The sequence below is a fragment of the Saccoglossus kowalevskii genome, chromosome 2 (genome assembly GCF_978046115.1).
Source record: "Saccoglossus kowalevskii chromosome 2, keSacKowa6.1, whole genome shotgun sequence".
Lineage (NCBI taxonomy): Eukaryota > Metazoa > Hemichordata > Enteropneusta > Harrimaniidae > Saccoglossus > Saccoglossus kowalevskii.
The window spans coordinates 29,726,822-29,746,857 of record NC_140642.1 but is presented as its reverse complement, the minus strand read 5'-3'; the positions used below and the strand labels follow the sequence as shown (position 1 = coordinate 29,746,857).

Genomic DNA, 20,036 nt, shown 5'->3' with positions numbered 1-20,036 from the left:
TCATACATGTTGTTAAGACAATGGTACTTACATTTGAGGCACGAATGTTTTAAAATCATGTGTCATTTTTTTCCCGAAAACGGGATCATGTATCAAAATTGTTATTAAATATCGTTATCCCCAAATTCATGCATGGTAGATGAAATATGATTGCAGAATTGCATTTTACTGCAATTTATGTATTTGAAGACGTTTCACACTTTACCTTGCGTGTAGAAATATGAAAGGTCATGTTGTAGTATGTAATCATACATTTAGCATTTCGCTGGAAAAAAAAATGTTTCTAATTTCCCTGAAATTATTCAAGGTTTTAACCTTGTCATTTAGCATTAACACGGATACTATAAACCTCGAGCAACCGTGGCAATACCGTGACAGATGTAGTTGCAGACAGTTGAATTGTATCGGGCGAGGGCGCTACTGCAATGCTCGTGTGGTACATACAATTATCATAACACACACAATTAACTAACAATAACAAGACCGTCTACATAAAGTTAAAAAATGCGTTTTATTTTTATTTAATACATTTGTATCTGATTATTGTGAGGCATATAAGATAGTACGTGTCTGATCTAAGCACGTATTTCCGCCATGCGTATGAATCTATGCATGTTGTTACTGAAGCCTACTCGTGCAATTGAAGGAATTGTATTTCTGCATTAGTATGGGGTTCCGACCCCCAACCCTAAGCTGCGTGCTAGATGATCTGTGCAGGCACTTCAAAACAAAACAAGTCTTGTTGTTTTTCATTCTGTACTGCCCATTCCACGACCAATTTGAGCTTCATAGAAAAACGAGATAATAATTACAGCGTTATTAGTTTCATACATAATATTGGTCGACCACTTGGAATCATGGGAATCAAGCTAGACACCGTGAGAAAAAACAAATTGCATGCTAATTGTGGGGGAAAATATTGGTACAATAAAAACAAATTGTACATGCATGATAGCGCAAAACATGCACACTCTTCCAATAACCCCTACCCTATGATTTCAAAGGTATGACCTTTTAATAGTACAGTGTGGTCTCAGGAGCCGTACTATAATTAAACACCTAAATTAATACAGTTGTTTTTGCCTCAGCTGAGTGGTCGTCCCACTAAATGTGCCAGTCACCCATGCCCATCCCTTGGAAAAAGTTGATTTCAGGGGTTGATAAACAGAAGCAACAATATTGGCGCTTACATGTTGTGTAAACGAAAGAATACTAGAAACCTACCGATGGATAAGACTGAAAAATTGACAGTGTCGAAGTGTAAGTATATTGAGTGCCAGCACTAAGAGGGCAGGGTAGAAGAGAAGCGCCTGTACATGCATCTGGATGTGGAAGTGGAAACGGTATAGGAACTCCACTCCACCGATTATACCATGGACGACTGATGTAGCCTTCATAGCATTCCCACCTGTAACAGTTAGAATAGACAATAGTGTAATAAAAACATTATCTCGTAGATTCTCTGTGTTCGAGACATATACATGACATACATTAAATGAATTACCTGCGACAAAGATGACAACCATAGTTATGTCAGTGCCTCTCTTTAATTTGCATGGTTCTGCCGTGCATGGTCTTATATCAACAGATTTGATGGCGCCTTTACCTGGACCAGTAGCTAACAATGAAATATAAAAGAAAAGTTACTAAATTTTCTCTGAAAAGTGGGTGTATTTGAGTGAATGCCAATAATATGATATCTGTCGTTAAGTTTTTTGGATAACATTCATTTCAGTTTGTGGCTCTTCACCTCTGACATTATCATGAAATGCCTTAAGGAACTGGTCATTTTCTTTGGCCGGGTACCGGGGGATTCTGACATTGCAAAAGTGACTTTTCTCCCGGTTCCTGCTCTGTCCAACGAGATATATTCCTTATATTCGTTCTCCTTCTTTTGTTGAGGTGGTACAGGAGATATTAGTATTTGTGAGTTACAAATATCTTATATACCAGGTTATGATATTTACTGGGTTTTTTTTGATATTTTTATTAATAAAATGAGGTTATTACGAGAATACCTCAAAGTATGCACAAAGACAGTGCAGTCCAGCGGGAATATCGACCTACGCGCAGTGGAGGTCGATGCAACGGTGTACTGTCTGAATGCATACTTTGAGGTATCCTCGTAATAACCTTACTATTATACATCTTTTCCTTCCAAGGATACATCATGGGAATGCCGAAATCCAAAATGTTTAGAAAAGAATCAGCGAACTTCTTTGTGGGGAATCCAGTCAAGCTCTGATAGCAGCTATGTTTGTTGTTATTAGAGGACGCTTACGCGCGTAATCATTGTATATATGGAATTAGCATTTCCTAATATGGTAGGATGAAAATACCCCGTAAAATACCGAAAAGTTACGACACGCTGTAACTCATGGCGTTACGGTGACGGATGTATATATCATACTCATTTTTCGCTACCTAGCTTCTTTGGTATATTCAGTAATGTACCTCTGGTATAATACATTATGATAAGCTGAGTTATTCAAAAAAGAAAACTATTTGAGTGCAAGCATTGTTTGCCAGTCAATTTGTCAGTCACTCCACACATATGTGGTACCCGATACTGATAGCATTGTGATTCACGGTTATGGATGTATTTGCGCTCTCTCGCGAGACAGTGGCGAGATTGGCGACATTTTTTGAAGTTCTGTTTAATATCACTGGTAGTGATGACACAATACTCAGACTATGTCATTAGTAAATAAAGTAAATTGAGATATTTTGCCAAAATCTGAAGATGATTTTGAAATTTACATTACTATGTATATAGAAAATGTTTGTTATTGCTTGCTTTCGGTCTAGATAATAACATTTTAAACTATCCTGTGAATTCCCAGCGTCATAATAAGTATTTTGTCTCGCTTTGTAACGCGTCGTTTTATTTTAATTATTATTTCCTGGCACAATAACACACTATAATTGAACAATAAAACAATTGTAGTTTGTTGAAATGGAAAATATAAAAGGCGATACACGACCCCCCCCCCGGGGGGGGCTACTTCCACATTAAGTGGGTAAGGGTGTGAAGCCCACCTCTCGAAAACCATACTCACTTCTAAACCATTTTTTTTTCTATTATATACCCACTTCTAAGCACAAGTGTTTCCAGCTAAAAAAAAAACACCCAGCTCACAACTTTTGCAACCAGTGAGCGCATCCGGGCAATGCATTTTATTCAGCCTTTTCCAGTATTTGGCTTTGAATATAAGGATCTGTGAAAAAGTAAATAAATGCTACACATTTCTAAACCAAACCATTGATAAATGGCTACCCACTTCTAAACAAAATAACGTGAAATGACACCCAGTCGGGCGGCACATACCCGTATTGCACTTCTATGGAAGTACCCCCCCCCCTCCCGGGTACACGACAGAGTCAGCCTGACTTACCGCAATCTTTGAACGTGACCGATTTCGCCCCTGTCATGGCAACCAACACCAACACACGAACACCGATACTTATTTGAGACATCGTCTTTAAAATGACCAAGTTAAAAATAAACTGAATTTTTCGACCAGTTGAATAACACTCGTGTACAATGTGGGCGGTAATGCTTCGGGTTCAAAGGTAGATCACAGCAGGCTGCTCACCTGATCTGAGGTCAGGTGTTTCTCCGAAAGACTGTTTCAGTTGCAAAGTGGAGAAACAGACGAAGGAAGCTGGGGGTAATGTCTACGCTATTTTCTTTCATAGCTCCATGATATTTCGACCCGGGATTTCGATGCTTATTTACAAACAATCGGGATAGAGATAATTGATAGTATTGTAGATAAAGAATGCCAATACATTGTACATATAAAATTAAACATATGAACTCTATCGTCAACAGACTAAGTGGAAGTCATGTGCTATGAAAGCGTTTACTCGTGTTTATTGACTTTAAAAGTTGTAGTTGTGCATATTAATGACTATAACACATAATTCTGGCGATTATTCTGTTTTTGTTTATTATATGAATATATAATTGCAAAGATCACTTTATTTATCTGTAATCAGTTTCGCAGTGAACTGTGCTGTAATCAAAATATAAGGTGTACTTATTATTACAGCAATGTATCGGTACGCAACAAAACAGTACAACGTGAGTATTCATTGGTGTGTGGCCGGATTAGGGTTTGTGACCAACTATAAGGATTAGGATTACCTGAAGCTTAGGATTAATTTAAACTTATGAAGATCGATAAAACAAGTCATGTTGGATAACAAATGTACAATGAAAGAGGGAATTCCTGACATTAAGGTCATTGTGTATTAGTTTCACAGCTGTCGACATTGATGTAGCATACAAGAAAGATAATATTCCCAAGAAACACAATGCAACATAATAATGTGATAATCTTATTCCAGCGCGCTAAAGTCGTTCGCAATGGGGCACAGCACCTTAATGCCACAGAAATGAGACTGTTCTGATCCTGTGCCTCATCGATATTGTGCATCCCAATCACAAAGCACAAGTAAAGAATAACTAACTGCAATAACATGCATGTCACAGAGACGGATAAAGTGGCGATACCAAACGTGGGGACTGGAGAGTCCGCGGGGCAATTAACTTGGAGACTGTATAGATTCGACCCCAATGTAATGCATATGGCCAGGTGTACAGCAAACAAGGAGGAGTTCAATAATCCGACAGCGACCGTCTTCACAGTAGTGTATCCGTTGAAACCAAAATTCTGTAAATAAAAACAAGGCATGGAAATGAAGGGTTTCGAAGACGCGGCAGGGGGCAAAGTATAGCGGCTGATTTGAAATTGATATAAAGAACTTCGTTATTTTGTGAACATTCACACAATCTACATCACAAATGCTACAGTTCCTTAGCACAACAGTACACGCCGACAATTTACAAAAATTACAAAATAACATAATGCTATACAGAATTTTGTGACTAAATATTGTTTTAAACAAGTTAAAAATAGATTCACGATATATGATATATTATGAAAGTTTACCTTTCTGTCTGGCTCTCCCGTGCAAACCCATTCCAATTTAGGATCTATTACCAATTGTTCAATTGGCATTATGCCATCAGTTTGAGGGTGGACAACTTTGTTTGCGTCATTTTGCGGTCTTAATACTATGGTTGACGGGTCCATACAAAATATTTTACTGAGAACTTTCACAGTTAACTGGTCTTCAGTCAGGTAAATTGTACTATTTATGCTATGCGGAGCAGCTTCTACAGTTCCGTGAATGGTTACTCCACGCATGGGAGATGGGTTCACTGCTGTCATGGTTGCTAGAAAAAGTGATACAGTAGAATGTAAATTACAGTCACAAATTCTACGCGAACTAAGTAAAGCTCGTGTGGAGATCGCCACAAACGAAGTTAGAGGCGATATCTGACCCAGGTACATTCTATGCCCAAGTATTGTGTCAGTGTCGCTATTGTGTCGTGGTTGTTATGGTTACAACATGTACAAACAATGTCCCGATACCCGAGGCTAGTACAATAAAAAGACATGCACCAGTTAACAACCATATATTATGGCAAACTGGATAATAAATGCTGCAAAAACAAAACGTTATGAATTGATGAATTTGTCGTTGAGGGAAGAAAGTGTGCGATACACATTGAATGAGGTGCGATGGACGGAACATTACCTGTAACAATAATGTTCGATCGCATGGGAAGGGGTGATGTAACGTCAGTTTCACCCGTCAAATTTAACGAACTATTGACCTCAAGAACCAATTAACTTCTGGCGACGATGCACGATGACATGTAATTGGCTCCTAATTCATGGTTGTTCGATGTGAGCCACCAAGTTATTTACAACAGAGACAATTCTAAATAGAATGCAATCAGTGATCTCCAGACTGATGTACCGGATTCTGCCGTGAATTCGCCCATCCGAAAAATCGCCCTGGGCGGTTTCACGGCTGGTGGAATCTTATTTGGGGTTCAAAATTTCAAAAAAAAACATCAAATATTTGGGGGGGGGGCTTATATTTTCATTGAAAAATCCACCTACGCCGATTTTCAACACCGGCAGTTGGACCACCCAAAACGAAAGAAACTATTGCAGAAGCTAATCTAAAATTGTATACATTTATTTCTTGCTGAATTAAAAAGTAGACCGTGCATTTTACTCCAAAAAATCACATTAACGAACCTCGTGCGCCAAATACAATTATTTTGTGTTCAAATTATCATAGCTCATTTAAATATGTTAATGTTATTGAACGCAGCACGGAAGAGATTTGCTCTACAATGCTGTTGTACGATCTTTTTGCTTGGATTTTGATGGGAAAGCGGCGTGATTTGTTTTTAAATAAAAAAATTAATTGTTTTCAAAAGATAAACTGAGAATTTGAAGAACAATTTAACATTGTTTACAGCAATAAAATCTCATTGTCGAAACAAAGCTTGCCCATCACTGCTCTTGAATAAGCGTCAATGACCATGGTGAAACTTTTAGGCATCAAAAAAGATTAAAGTAACACCTTAAAAAACTGCCGTTTAACGGTCGAGGGCGAATTTATTGCAGAATCCGGTACTATATATTTAATTACCTGATTTGGACTTTTTAATACGTTGACTTGAATATTAGTGTGTCTAAGATTATAATGTCATATTTCCGCAATTGGTTAATATTATCGGGTAAATTCGTACCAATAAATATGTTACATAAACATAGTAGTCTCTAAACACCAAAATCCGATGAGGATACAGGCTCCAATTCAAATTTATTTTTAATAAAAAGCATCCTTAAACTGAACTCACGGCAACACAACCAAACATAGATGTCGATTGACAAAAATAAGAACAAATGAAATCTGGCGAAAAATTACATTACAAAACGATTATAACGTCTGATTGGCCGATTGTCATGTGTCCGTCTTGAGCAGTCATGTAGTTTTCATCCTTATATTGGTTCAGAGTATGACACAGATTCTGCGTCCTTTCATTTTTAAATAGGCTACTTTTAAAAGGTGTGAAAAAGGACGTTGAGTTCCTAACGCGGTATGTCGGTGACGTATTTGCGCATAGTGGAACTAGAGGCACTGTAACCATAACCGGTAACTAGACAACAACGACCTTCGTTCATTGTTTGTGTTTGTATATAAACATAAATACTAGTACTTCAAATACTTTATGTATAAACATACATACTGTAAACATACTTCTGTCAGTCTAGTGTTTTGATATTGAATGTTACCCGAATTTTATTTTTAGAATGGCAGCATTTAAAGAAAGGCCAGTGACGACCAGAGCTCAGATGTACATGTACTGGTAGTTGCTATGGCTGGTCCAATGCTATTGCGCAATATATAATGCCATTTTTATCGATAATAAATTGTAATTTAGTGGAGAGAATGCCAGTAAGAATGTATACCTTACTATAGAGTATACCGGTAATTTGGTGTAATTCATCATATATATAATATATACAACGCGTGTGATTCCATAAAGGTTTACTCAGCTCAGACGGAGGCGGGGAACACTCATTGTTGATCTCAGTATTGGGGCAGTCAAATGCAAATTCGTAAGAACAAACAACAACAATACTCCTGAAAGTGCACGGTTGCAACAAACGAATATGACACCCACCATTTCCAATTGCAAGTGCTTCTGATTCCACGTCCTCCAGGCGCATTGATGTCGGCATATTGTATTTCCAACAAAAATATATCACAACTGAGTATACCTGTAATGTCCTATAAGCTCTAGCACGATGGCTACCAGATATGGCAAAACAAACAACAAACTTTCCTTCTGCAGCCAATGTGTTTACCTCGTCGACCAAAAGAGGGCGTGTGTTGTATATACGACTGTCCTCTAACATGTCTTGCATTTATATTGGAACATACATGTTGTTATGACAATGGTACTCACATTTGAGGCACGAATGTTTTAAAATCATGTGTCATTTTTTCCCGAAAACGGGATCATGTATCAAAATTGTTATTAAATATCGTTATCCCCAAATTCATGCATGGTAGATGAAATATGATTGCAGAATTGCATTTTACTGCAATTTATGTATTTGAAGACGTTTCACACTTTACCTTGCGTGTAGAAATATGAAAGGTCATGTTGTAGTATGTAATCATACATTTAGCATTTCGCTGGAAAAAAAAATGTTTCTAATTTCCCTGAAATTATTCAAGGTAATTTAGCATTAACACGGATACTATAAACCTCGAGCAACCGTGGCAATACCGTGGCAGATGTAGTTGCAGACAGTTGAATTGTATCGGGCGAGGGCGCTACTGCAATGCTCGTGTGGTACATACAATTATCATAACACACACAATTAACTAACAATAACAAGACCGTCTACATAAAGTTAAAAGTTTATTTTTATTCAATACATTTGTATCTGATTATTGTGAGGCATATAAGATAGTACGTGTCTGATCTAAGCACGTATTTCCGCCATGCGTATGAATCTATGCATGTTGTTACTGAAGCCTACTCGTGCAATTGAAGGAATTGTATTTCTGCATTAGTATGGGGTTCCGACCCCCAACCCTAAGCTGCGTGCTAGATGATCTGTGCAGGCACTTCAAAACAAAACAAGTCTTGTTGTTTTTCATTCTGTACTGCCCATTCCACGACCAATTTGAGTTTCATAGAAAAACGAGATAATAATTACAGCGTTATTAGTTTCATACATAATATTGGTCGACCACTTGGAATCATGGGAGTGGTTGGCAGATTTGGTTAAAAAATACAAGCTAGACACCGAGAGAAAAAACAAATTGCATGCTAATTGTGGGGGAAAATATTGGTACAATAAAAACAAATTGTACATGCATGATAGCGCAAAACATGCACACTCTTCAATAACCAATAACCCCTACCCTGTGATTTCAAAGGTGTGACCTTTTAAGAGTACAGTGTGGGCTCAGGAGCCGTACTATAATTAAACACCTAAATTAAGACAGTTGTTTTTGCCTCAGCTGAGTGGTCCTCCCACTAAATGTGCCAGTCACCCATGCCCATCCCTTGGAAAAAGTTGATTTCATGGGTTGATAAACAGAAGCAACAATATTGGCGCTTACATGTTGTGTAAACGAAAGAATACTAGAAACCTACCGTTGGGTAAGACTGCAAAATTGACAGTGTCGAGGTGTAAGTATATTGAGTGCCAGCACTAAGAGGGCAGGGTAGAGGAGAAGCGCCTGTACATGCATCGGGATGTGGGAGTGGAAACGGTATAGGAACTCCACCGATTATACCATGGACGACTGATGTAGCCTTCGTAGCATTCCCACCTGTAACAGTTAGAATAGACAATAGTGTAATAAAAACATTATCTCGTAGATTCTCTGTGTTCGAGACATATACATGACATACATTAAATGAATTACCTGCGACAAAGATGACAACCATAGTTATGTCAGTGCCTCTCTTTAATTTGCATGGTTCTGCCGTGCATGGTCTTATATCAACAGATTTGATGGCGCCTTTACCTGGACCAGTAGCTAACAATGAAATATAAAAGAAAAGTTACTAAATTTTCTCTGAAAAGTGGGTGTATTTGAGTGAATGCCAATAATATGATATCTGTCGTTAAGTTTTTTGGATAACATTCATTTCAGTTTGTGGCTCTTCACCTCTGACATTATCATGAAATGCCTTAAGGAACTGGTCATTTTCTTTGGCCGGGTACCGGGGGATTCTGACATTGCAAAAGTGACTTTTCTCCCGGTTCCTGCTCTGTCCAACGAGATATATTACGAGAATACCTCAAAGTATGCACGAAGACAGTCCAGCGGGAATATCGACCTACGCGCAGTGGAGGTCGATGCAACGGTGTACTGTCTGAATGCATACTTTGAGATATCCTCATAACAACCTTACTATTATACATCTTTTCCTTCCAAGGATACATCATGGGAATGCCGAAATCCAAAATGTTTAGAAAAGAATCAGCGAACTTCTTTGTGGGGAGTCCAGTCAAGCTCTGATATCAGCTATGTTTGTTGTTATTAGAGGACGCTTACGCGCGTAATCATTGTATATATGGAATTAGCATTTCCTAATATGGTAGGATGAAAATACCCCATACACGCTGTAACTCATGGCGTTACGGTGACGGATGTATATATCATACTCATTTTTCGCTACCTAGCTTCTTTGGTATATTCAGTAATGTACCTCTGGTATAATACATTATGATAAGCTGAGTTATTCAAAAAAGAAAACTATTTGAGTGCAAGCATTGTTTGCCAGTCAATTTGTCAGTCACTCTACATGTGGTACCCGATAGTGATAGCATTGTGATTCACGGTTATGGATGTATTTGCGCCCTCTCGCGAGACAGTGGCGAGATTGGCGACATTTTTTGAAGTTCTGTTTAATATCACTGGTAGTGATGACACAATACTCAGACTATGTCATTAGTAAATAAAGTAAATTGAGATATTTTGCCAAAATCTGAAGATGATTTTGAAATTTACATTACTATTGTAGTATATTGAGCTTGGGTCGTATTTAATGACATGTACTTTATTACGTCATCTGCACATGCGTAATCAGAACGCCGCCATTACTGTAATAAACTAGTTGTGTTGTTTATACCGAACTTGTATTCTTTAGCCTGTTACGGCCTTCACTGCACCCAAGAACCCAACAATTTGGCGACGAGGATTAACTTTGACGTACAGAAAACCGTCAGAACAAGTGAAGTGAGTACAAATTACTTTTGAGCCTGTTTTGAAGACAAAACAAATCAGCGTCACAATGGACGGCAATGATGCTTTGAAACCGTTCAACCTAATTCCGCCAGAGACAGCTACAGTGCGCTGGGAAAGGTGGATAGCAAGATTCGATAATTATCTTGTAGCCAATAATATTACACAGGATGCGAGGAAAAGAGCTCTCCTACTTCACCTAGCGGGGGAAGAAGTTTTTGAAATTCACCTCGGATTGGAGCAGGTGGAAGACGAAACGTACGCACAGTTGAAGACAAAACTGAGTGAGTACTTCGCGCCAAAACGAAATGTAGAGTATAAAGTGTATGTGTTTCGCCAGGCAAGTCAGATTACGACAGCTAGCCAAGAACTGTGAATTTCATGAGAAAGAGAGAGAAATAAAATCTCAGATTATACAGAAATGCATAAATCCGAAAATAAGAGAAAAAGGATTAAGAGAGCTGAATTTTTCCCTTGATGATTTATTGAAATATGGTCGTTCACTAGAAGCCACTACAGCTCAGGTACATAGTATGTCTACAGTCAATGCAGGGGCTGAAGCACCTAGCAATGTACACACAGTACACAGAATGACCCATTACAAACCGAAGAAATCACACAAGCCTAGGGGGCCTGGAAATGGTGCTAAAAAACAGTCATGCTGGGGTTGTGGTGGTAAATGGCCTCATGACAAAAAGGAGAAATGTCCAGCTTGGGGAAAAGAATGCAGAAAATGTCATAAGCAGAATCATTTTGCTAAATATTGCAAGTCACAAGGGAGAACAGAAAATAATTTTATTTCTACTGAACCAACCACAGTCTACTCATATGGGCAGGAAACATATAACGTTGACCTGTATAGAACTGCATCAAGTATTTCCTAAACACAGCCATATAGATACAACCTTCAACTGAATGGGGTACCGACAACCATGGAAATTGATACGGGGGCAGCAGTAAGTTTGATAAGTGAGCAGCAGTTTAAGAAACTGAAAGTTGGTCAGCAAGCATTACAACTACACACTGAGGGACTACCCAGATTGAGAACATATGCAGGAAATTGCATTAACCCCTTAGGTCAGACAGAACTGGAGGCACGTGAAGCAGATACCATACATAAATTAAAAGTATTGGTTGTACCAGGTAATGGTCCAAACTTGATAGGCAGAGACTGGTTAGAAATAATAAAACTAGACTGGCCACAAGTTTTTCATCTTGATGGAGAGTCATGGATTAGTAAACATCGAAAATTGTTCGAACCAGGATTGGGAACCCTGAAAGACACTACCATCAAGCTGCATGTTAATCCTGAGATAACACCGAGATATATGAAAGCACGTACTGTACCATTTGCCCTCCGAGATAAAGTAGATAAAGAGATTGATCGCTTAGAAAAGGAAGGAGTCATTAGACCTGTATCTTACTCAGATTGGGCTTCACCAGTTGTACCTGCACTTAAAGCGACAGGTGATGACTACAAACAAACTTTAAACAAAGCCTTATGTGTTGACAGATACCCAATACCCAATGTTGAAGATTTGTATGCAAAGCTTGCTGGGGGTAAATTCTTCACTAAGTTAGATTTGAGTCATGCTTATCAGCAATTGCTATTGGATGAGGAGTCACAGAACTTGACAGCCATCAATACTAACAAAGGTATATATGCATACACACGTTTACCCTACGGTATATCAGCAGCACCAGGTATTTTCCAGAGAACCATGGAACAGACAGTCCAAGGCATATCAATGACAGCAGTTTATATCGATGATATACTGCTTTCTGGACTTACCGAAAAAGAGCATGAAAAGAATTTAGATGAAGTTTTGGATCGCTTAGACAAAGCTGGACTCAAACTAAAACGAGACAAGTGTGTGTTTAAGAAACCATCAGTCACTTATCTAGGACATTGCATTGATGCTACTGGTATTCGTCCTACAGAAGAAAAGGTGGCAGCCATACAGAAAGCTCCAGCGCCTCAGAACAGAGAAGAGCTTAAAAGTTATTTAGGTCTCTTAAATTACTATCATAGGTTCTTGAAGAATCTTAGCACTGTTTTGGCACCACTGTATCAACTTGGACAACAGAACACCAAGGGGCAGTGGGGGAAAAGTCAGCAGGAAGCATTCAGCAAATCAAAGGAACTATTACAGTCGTCTCAACTGTTAGTACACTATGATAGTGGTTTGAAACTAACCTTGGATTGTGATGCTTCTCCATATGGCATTGGAGCAGTCTTTCCCATAGAATGCCAAATGGAATGGAACAGCCCATAGCTTTTGCCTCTCGCACACTAGCACCTGCAGAGAAGCGATATGCCCAGATAGAACGTGAAGGACTAGCAATTGTGTTTGGTGTTACCAAATTTCATAAGTACCTATATGGGCGTGAATTTAGCATCAAAACAGATCATAAGCCATTACTTGGTCTGTTAAAGGAAGATAAAGCTATATCACAGTTGGCAAGTGCCAGAATGCAGCGATGGACACTCACACTAGCCAATTATCAATACCAGTTAGAGTATAAACCAGGATCTAATATGGGAAATGCAGATGGATTAAGTCGCTTACCCATAAAGGAACAACCAGGCAGTGTACCTGTCCCTGAAGAGATGGTTCTTACATTATCAACACTAGATGGATCACCAGTAACGGCTGAGCTTGTAGCAAACTGGACAGCAAGAGATCCAGTATTATCACACATCTTAAAGTGGGTAACCCAAGGTTGGCCTGAGCAGGTGGAGGAACAACTGCGACCGTATTTTAGACGCAAACAAGAACTCTCAGTTCAGCAAGGATGTATTTTGTGGGGGTCACGGGTAATAATTCCAGCTCGGGCTCGTGAAGCTATCTTAGAGGAACTTCATGAAGGTCATCCTGGTATAGTGCGCATGAAAGCTTTGGCCCGAAATTACCTATGGTGGCAAGGGTTAGATGCTGAAATTGATGACAGAGTTTGCAGTTGTACAGCATGCCAGGATTCTACGAAATCCCCAACTAAAGCACCATTACATGCTTGGGAATGGCCTAACCAGCCGTGGTTCCGACTGCACATAGATTTTGCAGGTCCATATGAAGGTAAAATGATATTAATCATTGTTGATGCTCATAGTAAATATATAGAAGCTCACGTTATGCCGACAGCAACATCCACAGCAACAATCAACAAATTGCACCAAACATTTGCTACGCATGGTCTACCGCACGTGATAGTATCGGATAATGGTACTTGTTTCACCAGCGAAGAGTTTAGATCCTTTTGTAAAACAAATGGGATAAAGCACATCACAACAGCTCCTTACCATCCTGCCAGTAACGGGTTAGCTGAAAGAGCTTTACAAACAGTCAAGGGAGGTCTCAGAAAGTCTTCAGGATGTTTAGAGTCCAGATTGTATCGGTTTTTGGCAAGATACAGAATCACGCCACAGACTACCACAGGACAGATTCCTGCAGCATTATTTATGCATAGACATCCAAGATCAAGACTTGATCTTGTGCAACCATCACTTCAGACACGAGTATTGCATAACCAGGGAAAGATGAAAGAGAATTACGATACAAAAACAAGGGATTACACCTACTTCCTTGGGGATTCGGTATTTGCTATGAATTATGCGGGAAAACCAAAATGGATACCTGGAATAATTGAAGAGAAGTGGGGATCACTAACATTCCTAGTTAGACTTCAGGATGGAAGAGTTTGGAAAAGACATCAAGATCAGCTTAGATCTAGATCGCCATCAGAGGAAATTACGCAAAGTGACCAAACTCAGAGTAAATCGAATATGGTACCTGTACCAATATGGATGCCTTCTATCTCGCCATCAGTGCCAGTTCCTAAACAGGATTCGTCATCATTGAAACCGGAAGAACATTCATCAGAGAATGTATCACCTCCAACTACTAACAAATCTACTACATTGAAAGATGAGACAACAGATCCTATAAATGAACAATCTTCAGAAACTTCTGCCTCGGTACCAGAAGTGCGTAGATCTAGTCGTCAGAGAAAATTTCCAGATAAATATGATATGTATGTTTAGTTACATTTTGAAATAGTGCATATGATAGGCCAGAATAAAGCCTGCACTAGGGTGTGAACCTAGCGCCACCCACATTGTAGTTTAGTTGAGTTTTGCAGTATTCAGTACAAGTGCATGCAGAATGAACTGATCCAGAAAAGAACATTATATATTAAATCCCCATATAGACTGCTAGAGTGAGATTCACTTAGATGGGGAGGGATGTAGTATATTGAGCTTGGGTTGTATTTAATGACATGTACTTTATTACGTCATCTGCACATGCGTAATCAGAACGCCGCCATTACTGTAATAAACTAGTTGTGTTGTTTATACCGAACTTGTATTTTTTAGCCTGTTACGGCCTTCACTGCAGCCAAGAACCCAACAACTATGTATATAGAAAATGTTTGTTATTGCTTGCTTTCGGTCTAGAAAATAACATTTTAAACTATCCTGTGAATTCCCAGCGTCATAATAAGTATTTTGTCTCGCTTTGTAACGCGTCATATTATTTTAATTATTATTTCCTGGCACAATAACACACTATAATTGAACAATAAAACAATTGTAGTTTGTTGAAATGGAAAATATAAAAGGCGATACACGACCCCCCCCCCCGGGGGGGGGCTACTTCCACATTAAGTGGGTAAGGGTGTGAAGCCCACCTCTCGAAAACCATACTCACTTCTAAACCATTGTTTTTCTATTTATATACCCACTTCTAAACACAAGTGTTTCCAGCGAAAAAAAACACCCAGCTCACAACTTTCGCAACCAGTGAGCGCATCCGGGCAATGCATTTTATTCAGCCTTTTCCAGTATTTGGCTTTGAATATAAGGATCTGTGAAAAAGTAAATACATGCTACACATTTCTAAACCACACCATTGATAAATGGCTACCCACTTCTAAACAAAACAAGTAACCTGTAGAATGCTGTGTGGGTAATATTTTTATATTGATTTTTGTTGCATTTGCAGCAAATAGTTACCAAACAATGAGAAATCTATAAGATTGGATATACCTCTCAGCTGGCTTCACATGCATAGTTCAAGACTGCCTAACCGGTGCTTATACCAGGATTTAGTTGCAGCACTGTGGTCTGTGGTTACAGCTTCATTTTCCGAGTAATCACAAGAAATTGACATTACAATAGAAAATAAAAGACTGGCACTCCCATACAATTAATAGCAAGTGAAATTCCTGGAATTGAAACATAGATTTTGAAGTCACTGGTGTAGGCATTGAATAACTTCAATTCAAGTTGGCATAAAGACGAGGTAGTTTATTTAATCAGTGCTGAACTAGAGGTAGAAATTATAATTAAGTTCGTTGTCATATAATTTGTTTATTTAAATTTCTCCTGAATTCAAATAGAATACACTGGTGAAAGGATGTTTTTGAGGTGTGATTACATTGTGTATGGAGTGGTAGGGTTGGGCGTCATATAATTTTTTCATTTTCAACTCTCATGAAATCACACAGAATTTCACTTAATTTATTTTCGATGAAAAGTTTTCAAGCATACGGTGTGAATCAAATTTTCACTGTGCTGTGTCAAGTCTCAATAGAGTATGAGGGAAATGGCATTTTCACTGAAATTTATTTTAGCGGAAAAATGTTCACAGTGAAAGGAAGTATTCCACATTATTACATATATACTGCAGTTTATTTTGATTCGTCCCTGAAATCAAAATCGGTACTTCCACACCCCATATGCAAATGAGGTCTGAGAGCGAATAAAGTAGTCCGTTCAAGAGTAGCGTTTTTCGAAACATAGCAGAAATAAACAATATTTAGAAGTACGATACTTTACGTTTGGGTACATGAATATATTTGCCGAGTGAAATGAAATTTGAACAACAGTAATGGTACTTCTAAGCAGTAACGTATTTTGACTAAAACTAATTTGCATATCACCCATGCAATGATGTTTTTGGTATTTTCACGGTCAATATGCAAATGAACATGGTATTGGCGATTCGCTCCACTTGGATTGCCCTTAAAATCACTTTAATTTTGTGTATCTGTGTGTGTGTGTGATTTCTAGTGTTTTCACGTATTAATTCTTCTGTGATTTGTTTGGCTTGGCCGATTTCGCTCAAACTTAGCAGGTAGGTCACACCTTCACCCTAGTTATCAGGAAATGTATCTCCTACAAATTTTGGATACAACACCTCAGACATAGCTCATTTTGCTCAGCTTGAGTGTGGGCACAAAGTTACTATTGGTAAAATCTGAAAACAAATTCTGACCACCGTTTCCATGGAAACAGCCAACAACTGAATTTTTTAATACCTTCACGCCAAATGTATCACACCCTACATTTTTATGATTAAAAAGCATGGACGTAGCTCATTCTAATCCGCTTGAGTGTGGGCAACAATTTACTGAGATTTGTTTTGGCTTGGCTAATTTTGTTTATAATTGACAGGCAGGTCGTACCGTCACTAATTGGCAAAACAATCCTGGTCCACAGCTACCATGGCAATAGCCCAAAACTGTTTTTTGAATACTTTCGACCCCAAATTTATTACCTCCCACTAGTCTTGTATTCATGCCTTTTATTTTGGCTACGTTGCACACCGGTAAGAGATCACCGATGCCGACATTGTTACACTGTGTATCAACGTAATCCCGACGCAACTTTGAACTTTGAATGAACTGTAAATGCTGCCTGCAATCTAGAAAATACTATCGGTTGGAATTAATAAATTTAAGGGATTGTTCAGTTACTCTGGCCTGGGGTGGGGGGGCGGCAGATTCTATTTTGTCAGCTGTAAATCTCAGTTGACCCACCCCTATCAACAACAAAAAGTGGGCGACCCCCTAACATTATATTTTAAAACATGCTGACCCCCCCCCCCCAGAAAAACAAAGAAACATTAACAGTTTTGGCTCTGACATGATTACAAAATGTATGATGTGCATTGAAAATATCGTGGTTTGCCGTAATTTTTAGAGTTTGCATTTAATAGACCAGTCACCTTAGGAGGGGAGGGGAAGCATATAGCCAAAAACGACTACAGAAAAGGCTGCAGGAAGTAGGGAAATCTATGCTGCTAAAGATAGTAAATAAAAACAAAGCTGTGGAGTACTCACTTGATAAACGCCCTTATAAGATAGGAAAAGAGGATTTGAATCTAGGCGGTTTGAAAACTAATTTGGATTTAATATATCTTTCATATCTTATAGACCAGGAAAGCTTTACACCTGAAGCACAGTCTGTGCTTATGAAAACAAAGGACACTTTGATTTTTGTATAAATTTGTGTTGGATTTTGGTATTTTACAGAGCAAAATATGCATATTTAAAAGTTAAAAAAACAAAAAAACTATATATTTATATACATGAATCCATTTAACTTTTTTGATTTGCTGAACAAAAACTGTCACTGCTCTTTGTACTAATTGCTGTGTTTTTCCGTCTCCAGCTACAATTGGATAAATCCAGTAAATATCTTATACAATGGTGACTTCAGACTTTAAATAAAATAATCTGATATCACATGGACTTGGGATGTGTTCAAAACTTAACTGTATAATTGCATGGGGCTCTGCCGCATTGCATAATCTGTTAGTTATTTGTCAACTTCAACCCCAAAATATTTAGCCTATAACATTTTTGGCATCAACAAATTTATAGGCATTATGGGTAATAGTTATTATTAAGAACACATTTGTACGATTAACTTTTTAATCTATTGTTCTGAAATAAAATTTAAAAAAATATATGCATAAGCGCGTGTGTGAATTGTGGAAAACAGGGTGACCCCCCCATTCGCAAAATCAAAAACAGGGTAAACCCCCCTACTGATCCACCCCCAGGCCGAAGTAACTGACCAATCCCTAACAACAGCATACGTCCTAGCAATAAAATAAAATGACTTTTAAGGACTGAATGTTTTTTTGCGAACTTTGTATACGGTGCTCGGTTTTAGTTATAAACCGACGTTAGCTTCACGTTCATGTCCTACCATGGCAACAGCCGAAAACATATTGCTAGGTTTTTTTTTAGTGGAGTGGATCGCCAACCGGCTTGTTTTCATTGGCAAAATCGTTCAGCAACATGTTTGGCATATTAGGTGTACATCACATGGACTACTACGATTGAGAGAACTTTATGTATGTTGAATGAGTTTTATAAACCCGGAAGGGCTCTTGGAAGATCAACCCGCAGTAAAATTAGCGATTGCCATGGCGCAACCATCAACATCAAAATCCCGGGAGGTTTCTGCTGGCGACGTTACCCAGTTCCAAATAAAGATCACCAACGCCAAATAAGCAACATTTTAACCGGTAATCAAGATTAATTCAATCCACGGCTAACAAGCAACATCACAAGTGAAGTTGTAGCGTGAAGCTCAGCGACTACTGCTGACAACGTAAGTCATGCTTGCGTGCCTTCACCATTGTATTCAAATGAATCACGTGGTGTGCCGTTCTCTTTCAAACCCGGGATTCGATCAAGGGGAGTTTCAGTAATAAAAACACATTGCAAATCATGCAAATTCAACATTTTCAAACCAGTATACTAAAACAGAAATGCTCAGCGATGCAAAAGAAGGATAGATGTTACTTTTCATTATACACATCTCTGTTGATACAATCCCTCACATATTCTATTCCCAGTTATACCTGCGTAAATGGATTAGCCTCTTTTGATGTTGACATTCAGACTAAAATCACGTGACAGGCTGTTAAAATTGGCTGTTGCATACACTTTCGCCGGTCTGGAAAATGTGTTTAGTTAGCTCTCATTCAAGTAACAATGCAGATTTCCCAGTGGGAGTGAAACTATTCGACTCTGCCATTAAAAAATAGGGGTGTTTTGAGCATAAAACGAATAACCCTGGAGTGCACACAACACACTGAATTTCGGAACAAATCTTGCATAATTATTCACAGCAGCAGAATATCACAGAAATATCAGACGAAACATGGAAACACTATATATATGTATTTCGGCCTGAACCCTCTCTATTGCAATTCCAGGAATTACCCCCCATATGTGCAACCATTTTCCACCTTGGTACCACCCAAGCCTGAAAACAAAATCTTAATACCACGCTGAAGCGTTTGGTAATAACGTGAAATGACACCCCAGTCGGGCGGCACATACCCGTATTGCACTTCTATGGAAGTACCCCTCCCGGGTACACGACAGAGTACTTACCGCAATCTTTGAACGTGACCGATTTCGCCCCTGTCATGGCAACCAACACCAACACAAGAACACCGATACTTATTTGAGACATCGTCTTTAAAATGACCAAGTTAAAAATAAACTGAATTTTTCGACCAGTTGAATAACACTCGTGTACAATGTGGGCGGTAATGCTTCGGGTTCAAAGGTAGATC

The 20,036-nt window shown here is 38.6% G+C and overlaps 1 protein-coding gene and 1 pseudogene across 2 annotated transcripts; both read right to left on the bottom strand.

Moving 5' to 3' along the window:
* Positions 1-492: 492 nt before the first annotated feature.
* On the bottom strand, positions 493-7,728 carry LOC102800765 (NPC intracellular cholesterol transporter 2-like; annotated as a pseudogene). Its single transcript, XR_014927762.1, has 6 exons — positions 7,562-7,728; positions 4,959-5,245; positions 3,396-4,679; positions 1,505-1,618; positions 1,225-1,408; positions 493-784 (listed from the first exon to the last, which is right to left on the bottom strand). The product of XR_014927762.1 is annotated as an NPC intracellular cholesterol transporter 2-like (transcript).
* Positions 7,729-8,295: 567 nt separating this feature from the next.
* LOC144361294 (NPC intracellular cholesterol transporter 2-like) lies at positions 8,296-20,032 on the bottom strand. The gene is made up of 4 exons (XM_085494139.1): positions 19,852-20,032; positions 9,328-9,441; positions 9,053-9,231; positions 8,296-8,551 (listed from the first exon to the last, which is right to left on the bottom strand). Exons 1-4 carry the CDS (start codon positions 19,931-19,933, stop codon positions 8,498-8,500), a joined length of 429 nt encoding a protein of 142 aa, XP_085350265.1. The 5' UTR covers positions 19,934-20,032; the 3' UTR covers positions 8,296-8,497.
* Positions 20,033-20,036: the final 4 nt, after the last annotated feature.

What these genes read in the sequence shown, in the direction of transcription:
- LOC144361294 (XM_085494139.1), bottom strand. Translation starts at nt 19,933, where the DNA reads ATGTCTCAAATAAGTATCGGTGTTCTTGTGTTGGTGTTGGTTGCCATG. An exon ending in GGTTGTCATCTTTGTCGCAG is followed by an intron (nt 9,232 to 9,327) that starts GTAATTCATTTA and finishes TAACTGTTACAG; the next exon opens with GTGGGAATGCTACGAAGGCT. An exon ending in TTTTGCAGTCTTACCCAACG is followed by an intron (nt 8,552 to 9,052) that starts GTAGGTTTCTAG and finishes TGGGCAGTACAG; the next exon opens with AATGAAAAACAACAAGACTT.